Source organism: Betta splendens, chromosome 9 (assembly GCF_900634795.4).
Source record: "Betta splendens chromosome 9, fBetSpl5.4, whole genome shotgun sequence".
Taxonomy (NCBI): Eukaryota; Metazoa; Chordata; class Actinopteri; order Anabantiformes; family Osphronemidae; genus Betta; species Betta splendens.
Window position 1 is genome coordinate 28128633 of NC_040889.2, and position 18477 is coordinate 28147109.

Sequence of the window (18477 nt, forward strand, 5' to 3'; positions counted from 1 at the left end):
TGTGGAAGTTTGTTTTATTTGTTTTAGTTTGGGTATTGGTAAAATATACCAGTATAATATTATGAATAAGCATTAGGATCAGAGAATTCAATATTTGATTGAATTCATGTGTTAATGGTGAGAGTGCGCACCCAGCAGTCGTCCCTGGGTATGAGCGGCTCCAGGAGGTCTCCTGCCTGGATCCTCTCACCGGTCCAGGCCTTGAAGCTCACCGCCCCAGTTGAAGGCTGCAGGAAGGCGCCTGAAGCCCATATGGGCGTGTTCAGGCAGTGGATGGTGATGTGCTGCACAGCCTCAGAGCTCAGAAGGTGGATGAAGTTCATCTGGATGCGACCCACTCCTATCTCCAGCTATAAAACATGGGAATGAAATGCTTTCATTCTTTACAGACCTGTAGCAGAGTTGACGGGAATCTACACTTTTCTTCTTCTATTTGTACAGCAAAGCATGAGCTGTAGATAATCAGCTGCTTGGTTATGACCTACAGCAGATGATGTCGATAGTGAACCCTGCATACGTATTTTATGGCTTTAAACCTGCTCTGAATTTGAAGGACTAACATCTGGGTCACAGATTGCATCTTTATGATTGTCTAGGCCAATCATTTCATTTAAACGGCCGTGGCCTTTAGCTGCAGCGCTTCCATTCGGTTCCAGACACGTCTCGCCAACAGAGCATGCCATTGGCGGCGCCTTCGCCAAGTCGAAAGACCAAGATGCTTTAAGAGGCGTCCAAAACATATTAGAGTTGTATAGAACCAGAAAATATCCAGCTGTGTTCCTTCAGATCCCCGTCCTAAACCCCAACTAACAACACAGGCCCCTTCTAGACAGATGCTTGAAGGACCTGATAATCACCCACCGGCTGCATCTAAGTGACGTGTTCACACTCAGCAAACGGACGGTGGCTCTAACCTTGGACGCGGTGACCGGCTTCAGGCAGGTCTGTCCTCCAGCGGTGAAGTTGCAGGTCGCCTCAATGGCGTCGGCGGCACAGCCGAGGTCCGGGTCGATCCAGTAGGCGCCTGTGAAACGGAGGCGACGTGAGTGAGCGTGTGCGTGAGTGCGCCGGGGCAGCGTGAACGCCCCCTCACCGTCGCGCAGCCTCTGCTCACAGCTGTAGAGGTCCCGGCAGATTCTGGCCGGGTTGTCGCGGGTCCCCAGCGGGTTCTTTAAACTCTGGATCAGAGAGCTGAGGTGCTGCAGGGTCTTGAAAATCTCTGTGCCCTGGTCCAACATGGGCAGGTCCATGCTGTGAGAATGCTGGTTTGGACATGCAGTAAATAATCACAAGACTTTTACATGTCACCAAGTTCTTGTCTCCAACAGTTTAGAACCAAACGACAGGTTCTCAATGAGCTTTTCTCATGAAACTCACCTCCTGCCTCAGTGCAGCATGAGAATCGATGAGGACTTGAAAAGCGACACCAAGAGCCTCGTTTCTCTATTGCAGCAGACAACACGATCATTTTACTTTTTCATTTCTCCACAACACCTTGAATTGATGCAGAGAAATAAACTCACGAGTAAAAGGGCAGAAGTGGAAAATCCCTAAAAGCAGAGGAGAGAAGCTTGTATTACAGCATGTTTGTACATTTGCCTTGGGCTCCTGAAGCACTGTGTTAGTCCTGATACACACTGCTGGTGGTGAAATGTTCAATTCTCATCCAATATGCACACAACGATCATGAATGCACAGGAAATGAGGCGTGAACCAAAAGGAAATAAATCACGTCAAACGCAGAGAAGAGACGCCGCCGGCGAACAGCTCGAATTAGATTAGAGTGGAAAACAAGCAGGTCTGTAACCGGTTAGATGATCGTCCAAACGATGTCTCGTGCTCACGGACGAGTTCGTAGGAGGCCGAGGCTCGCTTCAGATTAAACTGTGACGCGTTAATTTGAAAACACAAAGTGGTTTCCACTACAGGAATAAACACGAGTCAACCACAAGAGATGTGACTGACACGTATGTAATGTCTGTGGATTTGCACACATCTTAGCACTTTATTCAGATTCACATTTGTGGTGGGGAAAACTCCTTAACATTTAAAAAAGATATGCGGAACTCACTGGGGGTCCGGGGGGCCCACGAGGACCTGGAGATCCCTGGAAAGTCATCACACTACGTTAGACTTTGAAAGAAGAAAACTTCCTCTTACAAGTAGCAATAAACACTCACCCTTGGTCCTTGCTGCCCCTGTTGGACCGGAAAGAAGCAGGAGTCAGTGCATGTGACAGGACATCCCCCCAATCGTTGAATTACATTCACAGCAGACTTCTATTCTATCGCATACACACAGAACAGCGTGGTCTTTGTGCTACCAGTCCAACAGTCTTTATCTGCTGTGTAGAATTGTGCTCATTTTCAAGCCTCCACACAGAAATTTCCACATGGTAAATCCCATTTAGTCACAGCACACGGGGACGTGGGTGCCGCCGTTTCAGGCGCGAGCCGCCTCGACGTGTGGGCACGCAACAAAGCCTTTAAAAAGCTGGCGACGGACATGCAGCCAACATTCATCACCCTGTCATGAATTCCTCAGTAGCCAAGTGTCACCAGGAGTGTAGCAACAAACAGTGGAGGAGGAGGAAATAAAAAGTGCTCAGGGCAGAGGAGGCTGTGCTCACAGAACAGGATTCATCAAAATAGCGCCACGCACCGTCTCCCCCCGACTTCCTTTGTCACCCTGAGGTCCCTGATGGAGAGAAAGAGGGCAGAGAATCACTCCATCAGTGTCAGGAAGCTGAGTGAAGTCGTATAAAGCTCGGCCGATAGGATGAGATACGAGGTACGTACGGGGTGACCGCTGGGGCCAACGATGCCGATGGGGCCCACGGCTCCCTCCATTCCCTGGAAGAAGCAGGCGTGTTACTCCGAGGATGCACATGACGGAGCACATGACCGAGCACATGACGGAGCATGCTGTACATAGCCAACGTAGCATTAAACCTTATCTTACCTTTAAACCTCGTGGTCCTCTGGGTCCCTGGATCCCTGCTGGACCAGCTTCTCCTGGTGGCCCCTAGAAACATGCAAAGGTCAACTTTGCATGTTCAATAATTATGACTATACAAATAATCATAGGACTAACAACCTAAAAAAGGAAGTTTAGTACAGTATTAATTACTTATATTACTTATATTGCTTTATTATAATTGAGACATTATTAAACTTATCAATTACTAATTACCCAATGTTTTACACATTCATTTATGATTTATGAGTTTCTCAGTCCTGAATTAAAGTTTTTAACTGAAAGTGTAGAATTAAATGTTTATCAATAATTTGTTAATTTACATAATGGATGACTCAAGTATTAGACAGAACCTCTTAATGACTGATTTCACATTTCAATGTGTCACATCCAATTTGTTTCACTAAATACAGGCTCATTAAAATTAAGCTTTTTAAGTTGTGTCTGACTTCACCATCGTTGCTTATCGTAAACCATCTTCCATCTTTCCAGAAACTATTTTATGGGACAAACCACACTGTGATACTGTTAACAGCAACATGCATGTTACGCTTGTACATCCAAGCTTCAATATCAGCATCCACCAACATGTAACCGACCGTTTAACGGCACATGTGCAACCGGTTTAAAGTTGCAAATCAAAGTAGAGAGCAGTAGTGTTTGCATCATAACAAAACTGTGTGAATCTGATTAATGTCAAAGGTTTTACAAGGAACAAAAGTGCAGTGAGGATTAGTTCACCGTTCTTTTGTTTCAGCACTTTTAAGTGATGACTTACTTACTCATCGCTTCTGAGTTGCATCACAGCTACTCTCTGTATAACTCCCATGATAGAAATCATTGAACCTCGCTGTCAGAGTTTTTAATTAAAGAGCAGGACTGAGAACTTCCTGTTCCATAATTTTAGATGGCAGTATTTTGCTGCGCTTTGAGTTAATCATTATCATTTTGCTTTTGAATAAAGCATGAGTTGGACCTTTGGTACCTTTGGTCCAAACAGACCCAACACTCCTGGGAATCCTTGTGCACCGATATCTCCCTAACACACGGAGAGAAAGGAAAGTATCCATCATTGCACAAGCAAATAGGTTGTCATGTAGAGATAGTTGATCTATTGAATGAGCTGGTGCTCACTGGTTGTCCTTTAAGTCCGTGGTCTCCTTGTTTTCCTGGCAATCCCATCCCACCAACACCTCCTCTTTTTCCCAGTGGACCGGTTTGGCCTGGAAGACCCCTGTCGCCCTGGAGAGCATAAAAAGGAAGGCAATAAACCCCACGATGGACCGTCCAGTCATGGCTGTGACTCATCATCAGTATATGACCAAATTAATTATTAGAAGGCAGGATAAAGCCTCTCTGTCTGTCACACTCAGGCCTGTGTGCTATTGTCCAGGCCATGAAATTCAAAACTGTGCCATCTCATTAATATTTTCTTCACACAATTATTGCAGTGAACACAGGGTCTTCGGAGACGCTGTGTGAAGACTTTGTGTGCAGTTAAAGCTTTGCGATCAGAAATTGCTGCAAATTAAAGGCAGTGCTAAGGTGCAAAGTGAGGCCACGCTGGCAGAATAAAGCTGAGTTGGCAATTTCTATTTGATAGTGGCAATAAATCAGCCCACACGGTGACCTATATGCAGTACAGCAAGCTAGAACTTTAAGGTCTTTGCAACAGAGATCCGAACTTTCTTACCAATTAAAATGAAAGGAAAGGATCTTTCTTACCTTTGACCCAAAAGATCCTTGACCTCCAGGAAGCCCAGTCCCCCCGGTTTCCCCCTGCTGCCCAGGTTTTCCAGGTAGGCCCCCTTCTCCATCTTCTCCTTGCTCCCCCTGATACAAAGACTAATTAGTTACTAATAATAATACAGCTGCATTTCTCTCACCCACTGACATTCCTCACCTTGACCCCTGAATGTCCATCTTTACCAGGAAGTCCATCCATTCCAAGCAGCCCCTCCATGCCCTCCCTGCCCACTACTCCACGTGGGCCGAGGGGACCCTCTGGACCCTTAACAACAACAGAAGCATCCATTTTAAAGCTTAACAGACTGAACTCTGATTCAAAGTAATGCTGAGATAGTGATTAAACTTACTGGTGGTCCATTGGTTCCAGCGGCGCCTGTTGCTCCTGCTTTTCCTTTCTGACCCTAGGGTAAAAAGAGTTAAGATGGAGGCTGGAGCTCAGGCACACGATTGAAGATACAGTGTAATAATATTTTTTCACATGTACACAACAAGAAACAAGAATCATGACAATTACTTGTGTCCTTACTTGATCACCTTTAGATCCTTTCAGGCCTGGGTGTCCCTTCGGCCCAGGATTCCCCTAAAGGATTGTTCTGGTTAGGTGTGAATGATCATCTTACGCAATGTCTACGCATGTGCATTTTTTCATTTAGGGAGTCATTTGGATACATACAGAAATGCCTGGAGCACCAGACGCACCCCTCTTTCCATCCAAACCTATTGGACCCTGAAAAACATTATCTCATAAGACTTAAACCCAAACAATGCTAGACAACATGCAATTGTTTTCTCACTTACTGTGTTTCCTGGGTCACCTGGCTCTCCTCTGTCCCCTCTGTCTCCAAGAAGACCCTGGGCTCATATGGAAACAACTGAATTAAACAATCCACCAACAAACTCACAGGAATCAAAGTGGTACATGTAGAAAACTCACTCTGTCACCCTGAGCACCTTGAGGACCTTCAACCTGGCTTCTGTCCCCCTGCTCACCCTAACCAGGTAGTATACAAATAAACAAACAACCGCAGTCCATGAAATTTAACTCACAACCAATATCTGTGTTAAATCAATGCATGTCATTGTTTGTAGCATAATGGAAATGCACCGTTCTCATGTAATGGCAAATCATTACATGCACTATTACCCACAATGATCCATCCCATAAAAATGGAGACAGAGTCTGTTCCAGGGTCTTTATGGATTCATTAAACAATAACCACGAATGTGTGCATGATTTTAATAGTCATGTGTTGTGCATGTGTCCAATGAAATAAATAAAGTATGGCTCCACAGGGCACCTTCAGGACTGCTTGGGAGTAATACTGAGACGGCCAGAGGCGGAGATCGACTGGCACAGATAAATAAACTGCTTTTTAAACAACTATGATACACAACATTTATCTACAGTGTTTATAAATGCCAGGTTAACCTGACTCTCTCAGTTGCAAATCATATGTTCCCATCGACCCGTGTGATAGAGTAATATTGATTTAATTAGAGAGTAAGTGCACTCTTCATTTCAAGGAAACTGGAAAAGAGAAAATAAAAAATATCCACATCCAGATGGCTTCTGCCCAGGGACCGAATGATGTAAATTAGCTTCTCTAAACTGGAGTGTAGTGTGCTGCTCCTATCAAATAAACACTAATTATTCTGCTAATATCCCCAAATCATAAGCAGAAGAGTCCAGGTGCGTGGGTAATTATACGCATTTGACGACTCAAAGTTAATTGTATCATCTCCTGGTTCATGTCATTGATCAAATAATGTGCAACGTTAAACAAGACACTGTCAAGAAGATAGAGAATCCACTAAAAGTGTAATAAAGTATTTAGAGACATGACTGAAACCATGACAAGGTGGCGGCGCAGCCAAAAGCTGCTAGATGCTGTTCAGTCGTGTGACCATTACAGGCTGAAGAAGCTCATCACTGCATGTATTAGGAAAGACGTCTGTGAATGTACCTTTTCACCTTTTGGTCCTAGCGGTCCCAATGATCCCTGCAGCCCCATGTGACCCTACAATAGGAAAAATAATTCAGATGCAGAACAGAGAGCCCGCTGTAAAGATTCTAGTGAGCAGAAACTTGTCAGCTGAGGATAAAACTCCTGTAACAGCGTAATTGATTGTCTCTTCATCTTTTGTTGCCATGACAAATGCAATATTGTGATTTATTGGTTAGGATGATTTCTCTACATTTGTCTTTTTGGGGCTTTGTTTTTTTGACTGTCACTATTTTCAACAAGTAGCAGCAGAGTCAAGTCTGTATATTTGAGGAAGTACTGTATCTTTCATAATTTTATTACCACCATGAAATGTAATATTCCATTACTATTAATGCTGCAGCTCTTACCTTGTATCCTGGTAGGCCCGGTTGTCCTTGCTGGCCCATCCTTCCTGGAGCTCCCTATGGGAACCCACATATAATTAGACCCACTCAGCAGCAACCACGGGAATTCATCAGTGAAGAACTCACCACCAGCCCAGTGGTTCCTCTCGCTCCCTTCTGTCCCACAAACCCGATCTCTCCCCGCTCACCGACGAACCCGGTATAGCCCAGGTGACCTTGTTGACCTTTGCTCCCCTGCAGAGGTGCCATCAGTGGAGGACATTTATAGGTATTTAGTGTGAGTACAGACATCCCTGAACAGTTGTTCGGGTACTTCTGTACGCAGGCAGTTTGGAGGTTACTGACCTCACTGTTTATTTACTACGATGACTACAGCAGAAGACCATTCAGCTCCAAGCACAAGAGGGTAAACTGACAAGCATCCAAAAACAAAAGGTTTTTTCTAGCCCCAAGCAAGTGACCTGACAAACCTTTTCTCCCGCTTTTCCCATTTCACCGATTTTTCCAGGTTTACCCTCTTGACCCTGAGAAAAGGGAAGCGAACATGATGGTAAGTAGATTAAAGACTTCCATAGGGGAGAACTGGATGAAACTGAGAGTTACTCACCGTAAGACCCACCAGTCCAGGAGGACCAGCAGCGCCGTCCTTTCCTTTCAGACCAAAGTCACCCCTGTCTCCTTTAGCGCCTTCTGGTCCAGATTCACCCTTTTCCCCCTGGAAACATTAAATTAACTCCAATGAGAAGCCCTGTTACTGTCCTCACATTTATATACAGTATCTATGCGTATACAAATGTAAAACTGTGCTGTACATCTGAATACGTAAAGTGAAATTACAGCAGAGCTTTGACAGCAAAAATCTGAGCAGGGGCTTAACGAAAGCATTAAAGTCAATCCTTTAAGTTATTTTACTTTGAAAACACAAAAAGTGCAAAGCAGAGATATGTGAGCTCTACGACTGTCTCAGCTGGGTCTGTCAGCCGTCCTCCTCTCAGCGGTTTGGCTCTGCTCAATGAGCTTTTTGTGCTGTCTTTTTCTTCCCCTCAGAAAACTCGCCAGACAGTAGAGCTCTTAAAATAACTCTGTCTCACTGTTTTCACTAAGCGCCAACACAATGCCACTGTACAAAGAACATCTCATCAGCTCTACTCAACCTCTGCCCAGCTACTTGCTCTAATTACTGTACAGTAAGCTGCTGCAGTTCATTGGCTCCACAGACGCAGCTTCAGGACTTTATTGTTACACACTGTTCTTTTTAAACTCGCCTTGGATCCATCCGGTCCACTTGGTCCAGCCTCCCCATCAATACCTGACTCTCCCTGATGAACAGACCGTGAAAGTTATTACGTGAAACATCTGGATGCATCTTCTAACAAGAACTGTGGAAAATTTTAAAATCTCCAGAACATGGTATACTTACTCTCTGGCCAATAAGACCCTGCTCCCCCAGGTTTCCAGGAACACCAACATCCCCCTGTCAGGGGAAGAAACACACTCTCATCTGTAATCTGATTGTTTTAGCGATACTGCCTCCTCTGACGAGGAAGGTATGACCCTCAGAATTGAGTCACAACCTCATCTCACCTTTTCTCCAGGTTCACCTTGCAGTCCTCTCTCTTCAGCCTTCCCCGGCAGCCCCTATCAGAAACCGTGACAACCTTCAGCATTCGCTAATGAAAAAGTGTAAAATGCAGCTGTGTGAACAAACTCACCATTGGCCCCATCTCCCCCAGTGGTCCAATCATGCCCGGTGGCCCTCCCGGTCCCTGGAGATGGAATTCAAAATCAGCATCAGAAGGTTGAGAGTAATTTAAGTTAATCTTCAGGGCTAAGAGCCTCCAAACACTGAACCAAAGAGACTGGCCTGCCGTCATAAAGCTGACTCCCCAGGAAGGAGATGGTGTAAATCAAATTGTCTCAAACATGCGGCTTCGCTGCTCGCATCCATGAGATTCAAGCAGAGTAAAACACAAGACTGAGGTTGTTGAGGGCTTTGATAGCGGAGATTCAGAAATCTTTTATGCAGGAGGAAAAAGATGAACCGTAGGCGACGTAGCATCACAGGTCTTTATAGATAATGAGACACGATCGTTTCTCCCTATGTACTTCCAAGATTTTACATAATTAAAGCAGACGGAATAAAAACACGGCTATACGCTAGGCCTGAGCTAATAAAGGTACACTAGGTGCAGACAGCAAAGAAACTCACAGGTTCTCCTGCAACTCCTTTGGCTCCTGGAGGTCCTGAGGGTCCCTGAACACCCTGAAAAAAATAACACCAATTATAAGATTCAAATATATCATAAACAGAAGAACATAGAACCACACAATCCACTTTTCTTATCCACTACAGTTCCCCAAATGTTGTGTGCAGCCCAAAAATCAAGACTAACCTAAATGAGACCTCTGTTAGCCCCAATCACTTACTGGAAATCCCTTAGGCCCAGCTTCACCTGGCTCACCAAGCTTTCCCTGCAGCAAAGCATCAACACAGAGAGATGTTACTCTGAAGTGGAACTGGTTAGACTGGTTCAGTGATGTTGTTTTTGTTGAAACCTGTTCAGTCCACCTAAAGATCCAGAACCCAAATACGAGAAGCACATAATGCTGATGAACTGTACATAAGAATGTAGTGACGGTTACAGAGACATTACAGAAGCTGGGTTTTTCTTACCATATCCCCACAGAGGCCCAATTTTCCTGTTGGACCATCAAGACCCTGCAAGCAATCATCAAAAACATCCCACTCCATTAACTGAGCTAAATTTTAGGACTTTGATTTAAGCCCATGTTGTAAGACTTTTAGGTAACATAGTGACATCTGAAACCCTGTTAATAATTAGTCTGCCCAACAAAGCTGGTTATGTTCCCTTTGTTAGGAACTTGAATGGTTCCGTTTATTTGTTCCTTTCTTGTGCCAGACTTGATGTCCAACAAGCCTTAAAGCTCTCTCGCATGTAGAATCTGAAGATGTTTTATAAATCAATTGACCTTTGACCTTGTGTCTGGACTCTTACCTTTAGTCCAGGAGACCCCTTCTCCCCCACTGGCCCGTCAGCACCAATTGGACCCTACACATACAAACACATTGTTGTCATTCACGAACAGCTTGGCTCTAAAGTCTTGAGGCACAAGTTTTTCAATAAATCGAGGCAATTAACCTCATTATTGTCATCGTACTGTATTTAGTGGAGCCTAGGATGCTGTTCTGTTAGTTTTTCCCCGCTGTGGGACTAATAAAGGCATTCTTAATTCTTATGGTGTATTATGGTTTAGCCCATACTGGAAAGACAGATTGTGGCTGTTGAAAACCCTTCGCATCAGTGAATTGGATTTACAGCATGTCCAAACCAAACTGCGTAGACTAGGCACCATGTTTCCACAGGCACAAGCAGCGGTGCCATCATGTTTCCACCATAGTGGAAACATACTGTCAAATGGTGACTTGCTTACACGTCACAGAAATCCTCTGCAGCACCGAAAGCTGCTGAAGTTCAGTATAGTCAGATTGTATGAGGGCAATGGGTTTTTAAAATTTAATAGTGATGACTGAACTGAAAAGATGGTAGAAGTGAATAAAAGAAATGTCTTTGGACCTTTCAGCAGTTCCACATGGAGCACATCTTAAAATGTGTCCTGAAGTAAAAAGCTATTATTCTCTTTTTTGGAGGCAGTATCCATTTAAATACCAAACTTTGGTCACAGGAAAGGTTTTATTGGTGCCATCCTCACTCCTTGATGATTTGGAGTTATGTGAAACCTCGTAATAAGCAGAGTGGTGTTTAATCACGCTTGTCATAGTTCTGCCTTTTTTCAGCAAATTTCAGTTATTAGAGTTATTAAACATTGCATTTGTGTCTGCTTGTGATATCAGGGGAGCCATGTAAAACCAATCAAGAGAATAAAATGCCTTAATTATACCATTTATTCATGTTAGATCAATTATTCATTTAGCGCAGGCGTCCTCCTCCACAACCAGCAGCTGTGTTAGAAATAGAAAATGCTTTTATGGAAAAGCTATCAAATCTCAAGCTATAAGTTCATGGCAAATACAGCAGCAGACACGTTTGCATGTTCAGGAACCATGACAGTGTTGGGGATGGGACAAGCTGTATTATCAACTCTTATCTACTGATGATGATGCTGTTTTGCCCATGCTTCGAAGCAACACTACCATCATTCTGCAGTGCTCTGCAGCACAAGAAAACCACAAAGACCTCCTAGGATGTGATGCTGATTAAACTGTTGTCTTATGTGGTAAAAGACAGCTCCACAGCAGTAGCAGTCATCTACAGGTTTCCGTCGCTTACCCTAAGGCCTTTGACTCCTCTTATGCCAATGGATCCCCGAGAACCACGTGGCCCCTGAATGTGTGTAAACAAAGAGTTGAAACTAAAATATAAGGTTCATTTGTGTTATGGTAGCAAAGACTCATTTTTCTATCCCACCAATTTTAAATATCATTGTAATACTAGATGATAAAACATTGCTGCTGAGCAGCCCTGTATAAACTCTGGTCACTGCAGATGATGATTGGACCCATAGTCCACATAAAAACATGCATACTGGGATTCCTTGTGTTCCAGGTGGCCCAGTCTCTCCAGGTATCCCAGCGTGACCCTGAGAGATAAAAAAGAAAGTCACACTGTTTATTGTTTAGTCACTTATAGTCTGTTGATAAGAGTCTATGCCATGAATGTGAATGTAAAAGAAAAGACTGTGATACAAATCTTTTGGTTTCACAATATCATATATTGAATTGGAGCTTATGAATTATGAGACTTACACAGCCCTAGAGCATGACGCCACAACCACCAACATCTGATGCAGCAAAAAACTAATCCCAACCATATCGCCAAACTTATCACATCCCATCCCTTTGTGTACATGTGTCAAATTTGATGCTCCTGTATGAGAGATGCCGACCAGACATACTCCTTACCATTGGACCTAGTTCACCGGGAGGCCCAGGAACACCCATTTTCCCTCGGTCTCCCTGAGGAGCCACAAACCACAGTTACAAGGCCTTATCATGACGATGACATATAGTAATATAGACAAATGTTCAAGCTACACAAAAAGACAAACAAATTTCATTAACATGGACAATGAACCATGCTAACCTTTTCTCCGGCAAGGCCCGTTTCTCCAGCAGGCCCAATGAAACCAGGCGATCCCTGAGGGTGAGACAACATGCTTTCTTAGCTGCCCCTTACAGCTGTATTGAACTTATTTTCTTATAACTGTTTGCTGAGCCTCTGCTGCGGAGTGAGGGTTACAGAGAAATCAGCTGAAACAGGAAGAAAAACCTTTACCCTGTCTCCGAGCTTCCCGACCTCACCAGTTATCCCAGTTTCACCCTGCGGTAAAGCATCCAATTAGCATATCACAAATGTTCCTTACATTTTTAGTTCAAATCCAGAAAACTGCACTTGGAGGCCTGCTCCCCTGTGGTAACTGGAAATTAACATCTAATTTACACACAGTCAGATGATACATTATCATTCAAGACAATGAAGGAAAGAATGTTCACTTAAGGAGGTCGGTGGTTACGATGTGGATGTGTGACTTTTATCGCTGACCTTGGGTCCTTCTGGGCCCGGCAGTCCAGCAAATCCCTGCCTCCCAGGTTTGCCCTGAACGCAAAGTAAGAAAACACACAGAAGTTTACTGCAGCTCCCCACAGCGATCAAAGTCCCTACATGAGAGGTGAGAAGTGCATCCTGCCGTCCCTCGAGAGGCTGTGGCACAAAGCAAACCAACAGGTGATGCCAGAACAAAAACGTGTCTTTAACGAACGTAATGATCCAGTAAACAAAGAGGCGTCTGCAGCTTCAAAGGTGTCTAATTACTCGCTGGGTCAGTCGTGTTTGTTTTCAGTAATCACTTGTGGTCTACACTTTTGGGAAACAGCAGAGCGGAGTAAACAGCTGCAAACAGAGTTTCATTGCAAATGTCTCATCTATTGTTTCACCGGGGACGAGGACTGTGTGTCCCCATGTGGCTTTGAGGCATCTATATGAACTGCGTGACCCTATTGGATAAATTGATGCATTATAAACAAAACATGGGGCTCTAGGTGTAAATAGCTTAAAGTGAATCTTTGATTTGATGACTGATTTAAATATGAAAGAACATAGCTGTTTGCTGACCGATCTAGTAACATGAGTTGACTGTGTCCAATAGGAAGTCTTTCAAAACAACTTTAGAACAAAAGGGGAGAAGTGTCGGCCAAAGGACGAGCTGTCCATGACTGAGCAGACTGCAAATTAGACAATGCTCAGATTTGACCGACGCATTGAGTGTGTGTGCGCTGTGGTCTGGTGTCATCCTTGAATTGCAGGGGTTATCTATTCAGCTCTCACCTCGTGTCCAGCGAGTCCAGCTGGCCCAAGCGGTCCTTCATCGCCCTGGCAAAAAAAACAGAGGTGCCTTTACTTATTTATTGTGGATGTTGACTGACACATTAAGGTCAAACCCACCTGAAGTCCAAGCGTTCCTCTGGGACCAGGAAAACCTCTGGTTCCTTGCTTCCCCTTTAGATAATAAAAATGAGCGTTAAGCCTTCGCTTAATTTATGTAATGATGTAAAATATCAAATTTATCTCCCAACCTTGTGTCCTTCGGGTCCATTTTGTCCTGGTGACCCAATGTCACCTGGAAAACCCTTGATGATAGAAAAAAAAAATAGAGCTTAATCCCCACCCAAAAATCACTTCTTCAAGGAGTTAAACAGTAATGAGGCAAAGATTTCAGACACAGCCGAACCTTAGAAATATATAAATATTAAAAAATTTTTTTTGGAGTTTTATACTGTACCGAATCCTGCATCATCTTTGAAGACAGAACAAACATCTGCCATAGATTATAAATGTATATCCTGTTGGCTCAAGTTGCGGCTTTTACCCTTGAACCACTAAACGCCGGCTGCCACAGTTCATTACACAAGACAGTTATTGTTCTCATCACTGTGAGTTATACTGCGTGAGGTGCTGAGGTTGGATGTATCGGCCTTTCTTTGTCTAAACGGTCGAGAGCTTTCACATCTGTATGTTAGAGCTCAAGCAAGACAGCAGATCTCAGGAGAGGCTGGTTTTAAAATCCAAACCACCTCCACACTGAACGTCTGGCTTCCAGAACTACCCACCTTAGTACTGAGTTGTGTTTGTGTGGGATGTGTGTCTGGATAAAAGTATTGATTTGTTAAAAAAAAGTTTTTTTTCCAGTTTTTCTGCAAAGGAGAGCTCAAATATCACATTTAAATAAGAAACTAAGACAGAAGCTACCTCTGGACCAGGAGGACCAGGTAAACCATCAGGGCCCTTTTCCCCAGGTTTGCCCTAAAAACACAAATGATCGTACTTAGACAGAGGTCAATAACATGAATGAAAGGCTTATAACCAGAGCTCAAGTGAGTGGGAATTACCTGCGGTCCAGCTTTTCCACAAGGACCTGGTGACCCAGGTGAGCCTTGAGTCCCCTGTAACATCAAAGCCACTATGAACCAATGTACAGTCAAGTGTGAACAAAACTCTGATCAGATACGAAAACACTAAATTGTTAATTCTAGTAGAAGTATGATGAATAAACAACCAAGTACCTTGTCCCCTTGAAAACCACACTCTCCTGACACTCCAGGTAATCCAACGTCCCCCTACGAACGCACGCAACACAAAGGCAACATGTCAGAATGCTGAGACTAATCCAGGCGTGTTTTCATATGTTTGGTTTTATTTGTTAACTTTTTCCAGAACGAGCCATCGACTAGAGTGATACTTCAGCTCTAGCCTTCTTGAATATAGCAGGGTGTTGGTCTGTGGATAATGAATGCAGATCACCTTATCACCTTTCAGTCCTGGTTCCCCTGGGTTTCCTGGTACTCCCTAAGAAGCAGGAGGGGGAAAGTCATTTACTCTAACATCTAGGGTTTTTACATGATGTGTGAAAAAGAACTAAAGATTTTCCAACATGTATCATTTGGATTAAGAGAAGTAAATAAGGAGACATCTCTATATTGTTTACCTTAAGTCCTGGAGGCCCTGCCAAGCCAATCATGCCAACAGGGCCCATGTCTCCCTGTCACAATCGACAAGCAGAGCATAGATACAGTACACTGACGTAGCCGCACTGGGAGAGAGAACTAGTACAGTATGAAAAATAGAGTAATAATAATAAAAGACTAAACTGTGAAATAACGTGGTAACACTCACAATTAGCCCAGAGACTCCACACGGGCCCGGAGCTCCTAGTTCACCCTTAGTGGGATTAAAAGGAGACAAAAGAATGATGCAGCGCAAACAGTCAGAGAAACACACATTTGGTTTAGAGCCTAGTTCATTGCTTCATTTGTGGCCATGGGAAGTGTAGAACAGTGGCCGAGCACTTCGCAGTTTATACACAGAGGGCTTGTTGTATCAGTGATCTACTGTACCCTGCAGGCCCACGGCCAGCACCCACGGCCCACGGCCGGCCAACGCCAGGCCAACGCCGGGCCAACGCCGGGCCAACGCCGGGCCAACGCCGGGCCGCTGTGGCCTTTCTTGTCGCCTCCTCTACTTGTTCATGAATGGAAAAAAATGAACCCCCTCGTCCCCCTCATCCCAGAGGAAATGAGGTCTCAGCGAGGCCCCCCCCGAGGTCGGCCTATCACACTCTGACGTCCGCCCCATCAATCACAAGCAGCGAGGGTCAGACTAAAGGAAGAGGCGAGGCAAACTGCTGCCGCAGCCTTGGTGTCAGTACAGATTATGACGGGTGAGTGAGTTCCTGAGTGATTGCTTGGATTTTGCTAAAACGTTTCTTGTGTGACCAGAAATAAAAATCCAAGCCTTTATTTCTACTGGGAAACCACAGGGACACAGAGCTTGGTTTAAAACAGGTGTGGACTTCACACGGCGCCGTAATCGGGTCGAGGATGCAGGCGTCACTTACTGGATTCCCATCAGGGCCAGGAGGTCCCCGCTCTCCAAAGTCACCAGGAAACCCCTGAGCACAAACAACACAGCATTATCAGGTGGGACGTAGTCCCTTGGTAATGTTCATTTGGTCAAATGACCCGTTTTAACATTGCATTTATTTATATACAATATAATATCACGTTTGCCAGTGAAGCTGCAACATCAAACACAGGGAATCAACAAAGTGATTCCCAAAACAAAAGTTTGCATAAACCCGAACCAATGTGCTTCCAGCACATCATCGCTGGGAGACCGGCAGGAAATTCCACGGCTGAGTGTTTCCGAGCGACTGTGTGTCTATATTTGCAGGCGCTGGCACCGAGCGCTTGGCCGAACCCCCAGGACTTGCCTAAATGGCTGAATAAAGCTGCTTGGCCCAGGAACTGCTGACTGCATGCTTTTTCTGCCTGGAGCTCGTAATTCCATTATAAAAGGAAGAACAAGAGGTGTGAGGCGGCACGAGGCCGCACGCTGGACGTGTGCTTGTCAACGGGCCAAGGTCAACATAGAACCCGTCACACATGCGGCCCAGTGCTCAGCTCTCAGAGCCCACGGTCGGGCAGAGCACACATAGAGCTTTACTGTAGCTCTAGGAACAGACCACGGCAAATAATGGAGACAACGTCTTCTGACTAAAATATGCAGGAAAGACTCCAGTAACTGTACCAATGTGAAAACTGTCTTTGTTTCTTCAAAATAAGGGCCTGCGTTTGATCTATTGAGCTGCATCAGGCTTCATTAAGATGCTGTCTGATGAATTCATAGCTGTACTGTATCTACATTTCAGTGTTGACATGGCAGCACGTGCTTCGTTGTGGTTCATCGTCTTTTATTCTGAAAGGCATGTGAGTTACATGTGTGTCTTGGATCAAACACGTCAGCTCTTTTCTGTCTCTATTATTCTGCTGACTCAGAACAGAAGAAAAGCGTCTTACACTGACCTCACTTTTCACCACAAGGGAAGAGAAATCACTATTACAAGCATATGTCCAGACCTCAGTCCATGTCGCTGGCTGTTACAGCATAACAGTATTTTTTTAAAAACACGTTCAAGACTGAAGAAATAGTTGATTTACAAAAGTGGTTATGTGGACTATTAGTATTTCCATCTGAGCTTGGAAGGACGGGAACGGCACCAGCGGTTCCAGTCGGCACAGGCTGAGGCGCCCCTGCAGCCCTTACTGGAAAAACTGGAAATGTTACATGCAGTGTATTAGCACGAACAGTTGTGTTTCCAGTTCATTCAGTTACACTGTTCAGAGTGCACATCTCTCCTCTCCTCACATTTATTAGCCTCACTGTGCCACAACATATTTACAACTGCATTTACAGATCGATCACATCGAATGCCCTCACTTTCATGCGTCTGCATTAAAATGTTGTCCAAAGAGTATGTTGAGAGAAAACTTTACCGGCCTACCCATCTCGCCCTTCCTTCCATGAACGCCAGGAGTTCCCTGGAATCAGGAAACACAAAACATGAATTAGGATCATGAAAAATTAGGACACACAAGTAGTTTACAGGCAGAACAATGACAAAATGCATGAGGCTCCAGGTCAAATTCAGGTTGAGCCTCTGGACACGTAGTGTTTACTCACTCTCTCACCATCAGGACCAGAAAGGCCAAAAAGTCCAGCGATCCCAATGTGACCCTAGAGAGATGAATAAAAGATGGAGTGGAGGAGCAGACGAGGCACAAACAAGTTGGAAAACAGGGACAATGGGCCGGAGCCTCTACAGGGACCTGAGCTGTGATGCTTAGATCTGTTACAGCACCTCAGCCTCACTACAAGACAGTGGTTTCGAAGACCCAAGCCTTGAGGCAAGTGTATATGCCCATGGACTGCATGGTGCTGGCTTCCACGATGTAGTCCAAGGGCACATACCCTCACATCAGGGATCTCTGAAGATCTTCTCTGCCAAACCTGCTCAGTGAGAGAAAAGAGAAGGACTCGGCAGACAGTGCAGTAAGATGAAAGACACTGGAATTAAAGCAGAATCAAATGCCTCAGTGCATTATGGGAAATCCCTGCACCCTGGTTTCCTGAGGTTTGGCCAAGACCAACAGCATGCATGCAAAGGAATCAAAAGGCTCCAGCATTAATGGCTCCTCCAGTATTTTAAATAAACCAACAAAACTAAATGTTGATGGTTTATGACGTGGCGTTTTACGTAGCTACACTGCTCGGATGATTCATTTAGCTCAGTGTTAAATTTAAGAGCGAACATTCACCCGCTTCCAGTAATGAGTGTAAAAAGCCCCACAAATGTCCAACATCCACTTACTCTCACTCCTTTTGGCCCCATTTTCCCCACAGGTCCAGGTAAACCCTAAACACAGCACAAGAGCAAACACACTTTTGTTATAAAAAAGAAACATTCACACTGTCAAGAACAATAAAAAATTGTGTTTTTATTTAATGAGGTCACACGGTTGTACTACT

At 44.5% G+C, this 18477-nt stretch overlaps 1 protein-coding gene across 5 annotated transcripts in view; it reads right to left on the reverse strand.

The window, feature by feature from the left end:
- Positions 1-18477, reverse strand: part of col27a1b (collagen, type XXVII, alpha 1b) — a 35536-nt gene that overhangs the window by 1357 nt on the left and 15702 nt on the right. The window contains exons 10-60 of one of the 5 annotated variants that reach the window (XM_029161311.3): positions 18320-18364; positions 17632-17685; positions 17445-17489; positions 16007-16060; positions 15286-15330; positions 15098-15151; positions 14914-14958; positions 14676-14729; positions 14502-14555; positions 14362-14415; positions 13689-13742; positions 13558-13611; positions 13441-13485; positions 12658-12711; positions 12391-12435; positions 12199-12252; positions 12018-12071; positions 11642-11695; positions 11386-11439; positions 10093-10146; positions 9750-9794; positions 9503-9547; positions 9285-9338; positions 8788-8841; positions 8660-8713; positions 8496-8549; positions 8341-8394; positions 7683-7790; positions 7546-7599; positions 7202-7309; positions 7079-7132; positions 6690-6743; positions 5660-5716; positions 5524-5577; positions 5399-5452; positions 5240-5305; positions 5073-5126; positions 4880-4987; positions 4702-4821; positions 4111-4218; positions 3962-4015; positions 2962-3024; positions 2799-2852; positions 2662-2697; positions 2181-2198; positions 2072-2107; positions 1524-1550; positions 1378-1443; positions 1094-1262; positions 915-1024; positions 132-350 (exon numbers count right to left, since the gene is read on the reverse strand). In XM_029161311.3, coding sequence (XP_029017144.1) covers positions 132-350; positions 915-1024; positions 1094-1262; positions 1378-1443; positions 1524-1550; positions 2072-2107; positions 2181-2198; positions 2662-2697; positions 2799-2852; positions 2962-3024; positions 3962-4015; positions 4111-4218; positions 4702-4821; positions 4880-4987; positions 5073-5126; positions 5240-5305; positions 5399-5452; positions 5524-5577; positions 5660-5716; positions 6690-6743; positions 7079-7132; positions 7202-7309; positions 7546-7599; positions 7683-7790; positions 8341-8394; positions 8496-8549; positions 8660-8713; positions 8788-8841; positions 9285-9338; positions 9503-9547; positions 9750-9794; positions 10093-10146; positions 11386-11439; positions 11642-11695; positions 12018-12071; positions 12199-12252; positions 12391-12435; positions 12658-12711; positions 13441-13485; positions 13558-13611; positions 13689-13742; positions 14362-14415; positions 14502-14555; positions 14676-14729; positions 14914-14958; positions 15098-15151; positions 15286-15330; positions 16007-16060; positions 17445-17489; positions 17632-17685; positions 18320-18364 — 3237 coding nt within the window. Of the gene's footprint in view, positions 1-131; positions 351-914; positions 1025-1093; positions 1263-1377; positions 1444-1523; positions 1551-2071; positions 2108-2180; positions 2199-2629; positions 2698-2798; positions 2853-2961; positions 3025-3961; positions 4016-4110; positions 4219-4701; positions 4822-4879; positions 4988-5072; positions 5127-5239; positions 5306-5398; positions 5453-5523; positions 5578-5659; positions 5717-6689; positions 6744-7078; positions 7133-7201; positions 7310-7545; positions 7600-7682; positions 7791-8340; positions 8395-8495; positions 8550-8659; positions 8714-8787; positions 8842-9284; positions 9339-9502; positions 9548-9749; positions 9795-10092; positions 10147-11385; positions 11440-11641; positions 11696-12017; positions 12072-12198; positions 12253-12390; positions 12436-12657; positions 12712-13440; positions 13486-13557; positions 13612-13688; positions 13743-14361; positions 14416-14501; positions 14556-14675; positions 14730-14913; positions 14959-15097; positions 15152-15285; positions 15331-16006; positions 16061-17444; positions 17490-17631; positions 17686-18319; positions 18365-18477 lie in introns of those variants that run through there. The other 4 variants (XM_029161313.3, XM_029161315.3, XM_029161312.3 and 1 more) reach the window with 4 other exon arrangements.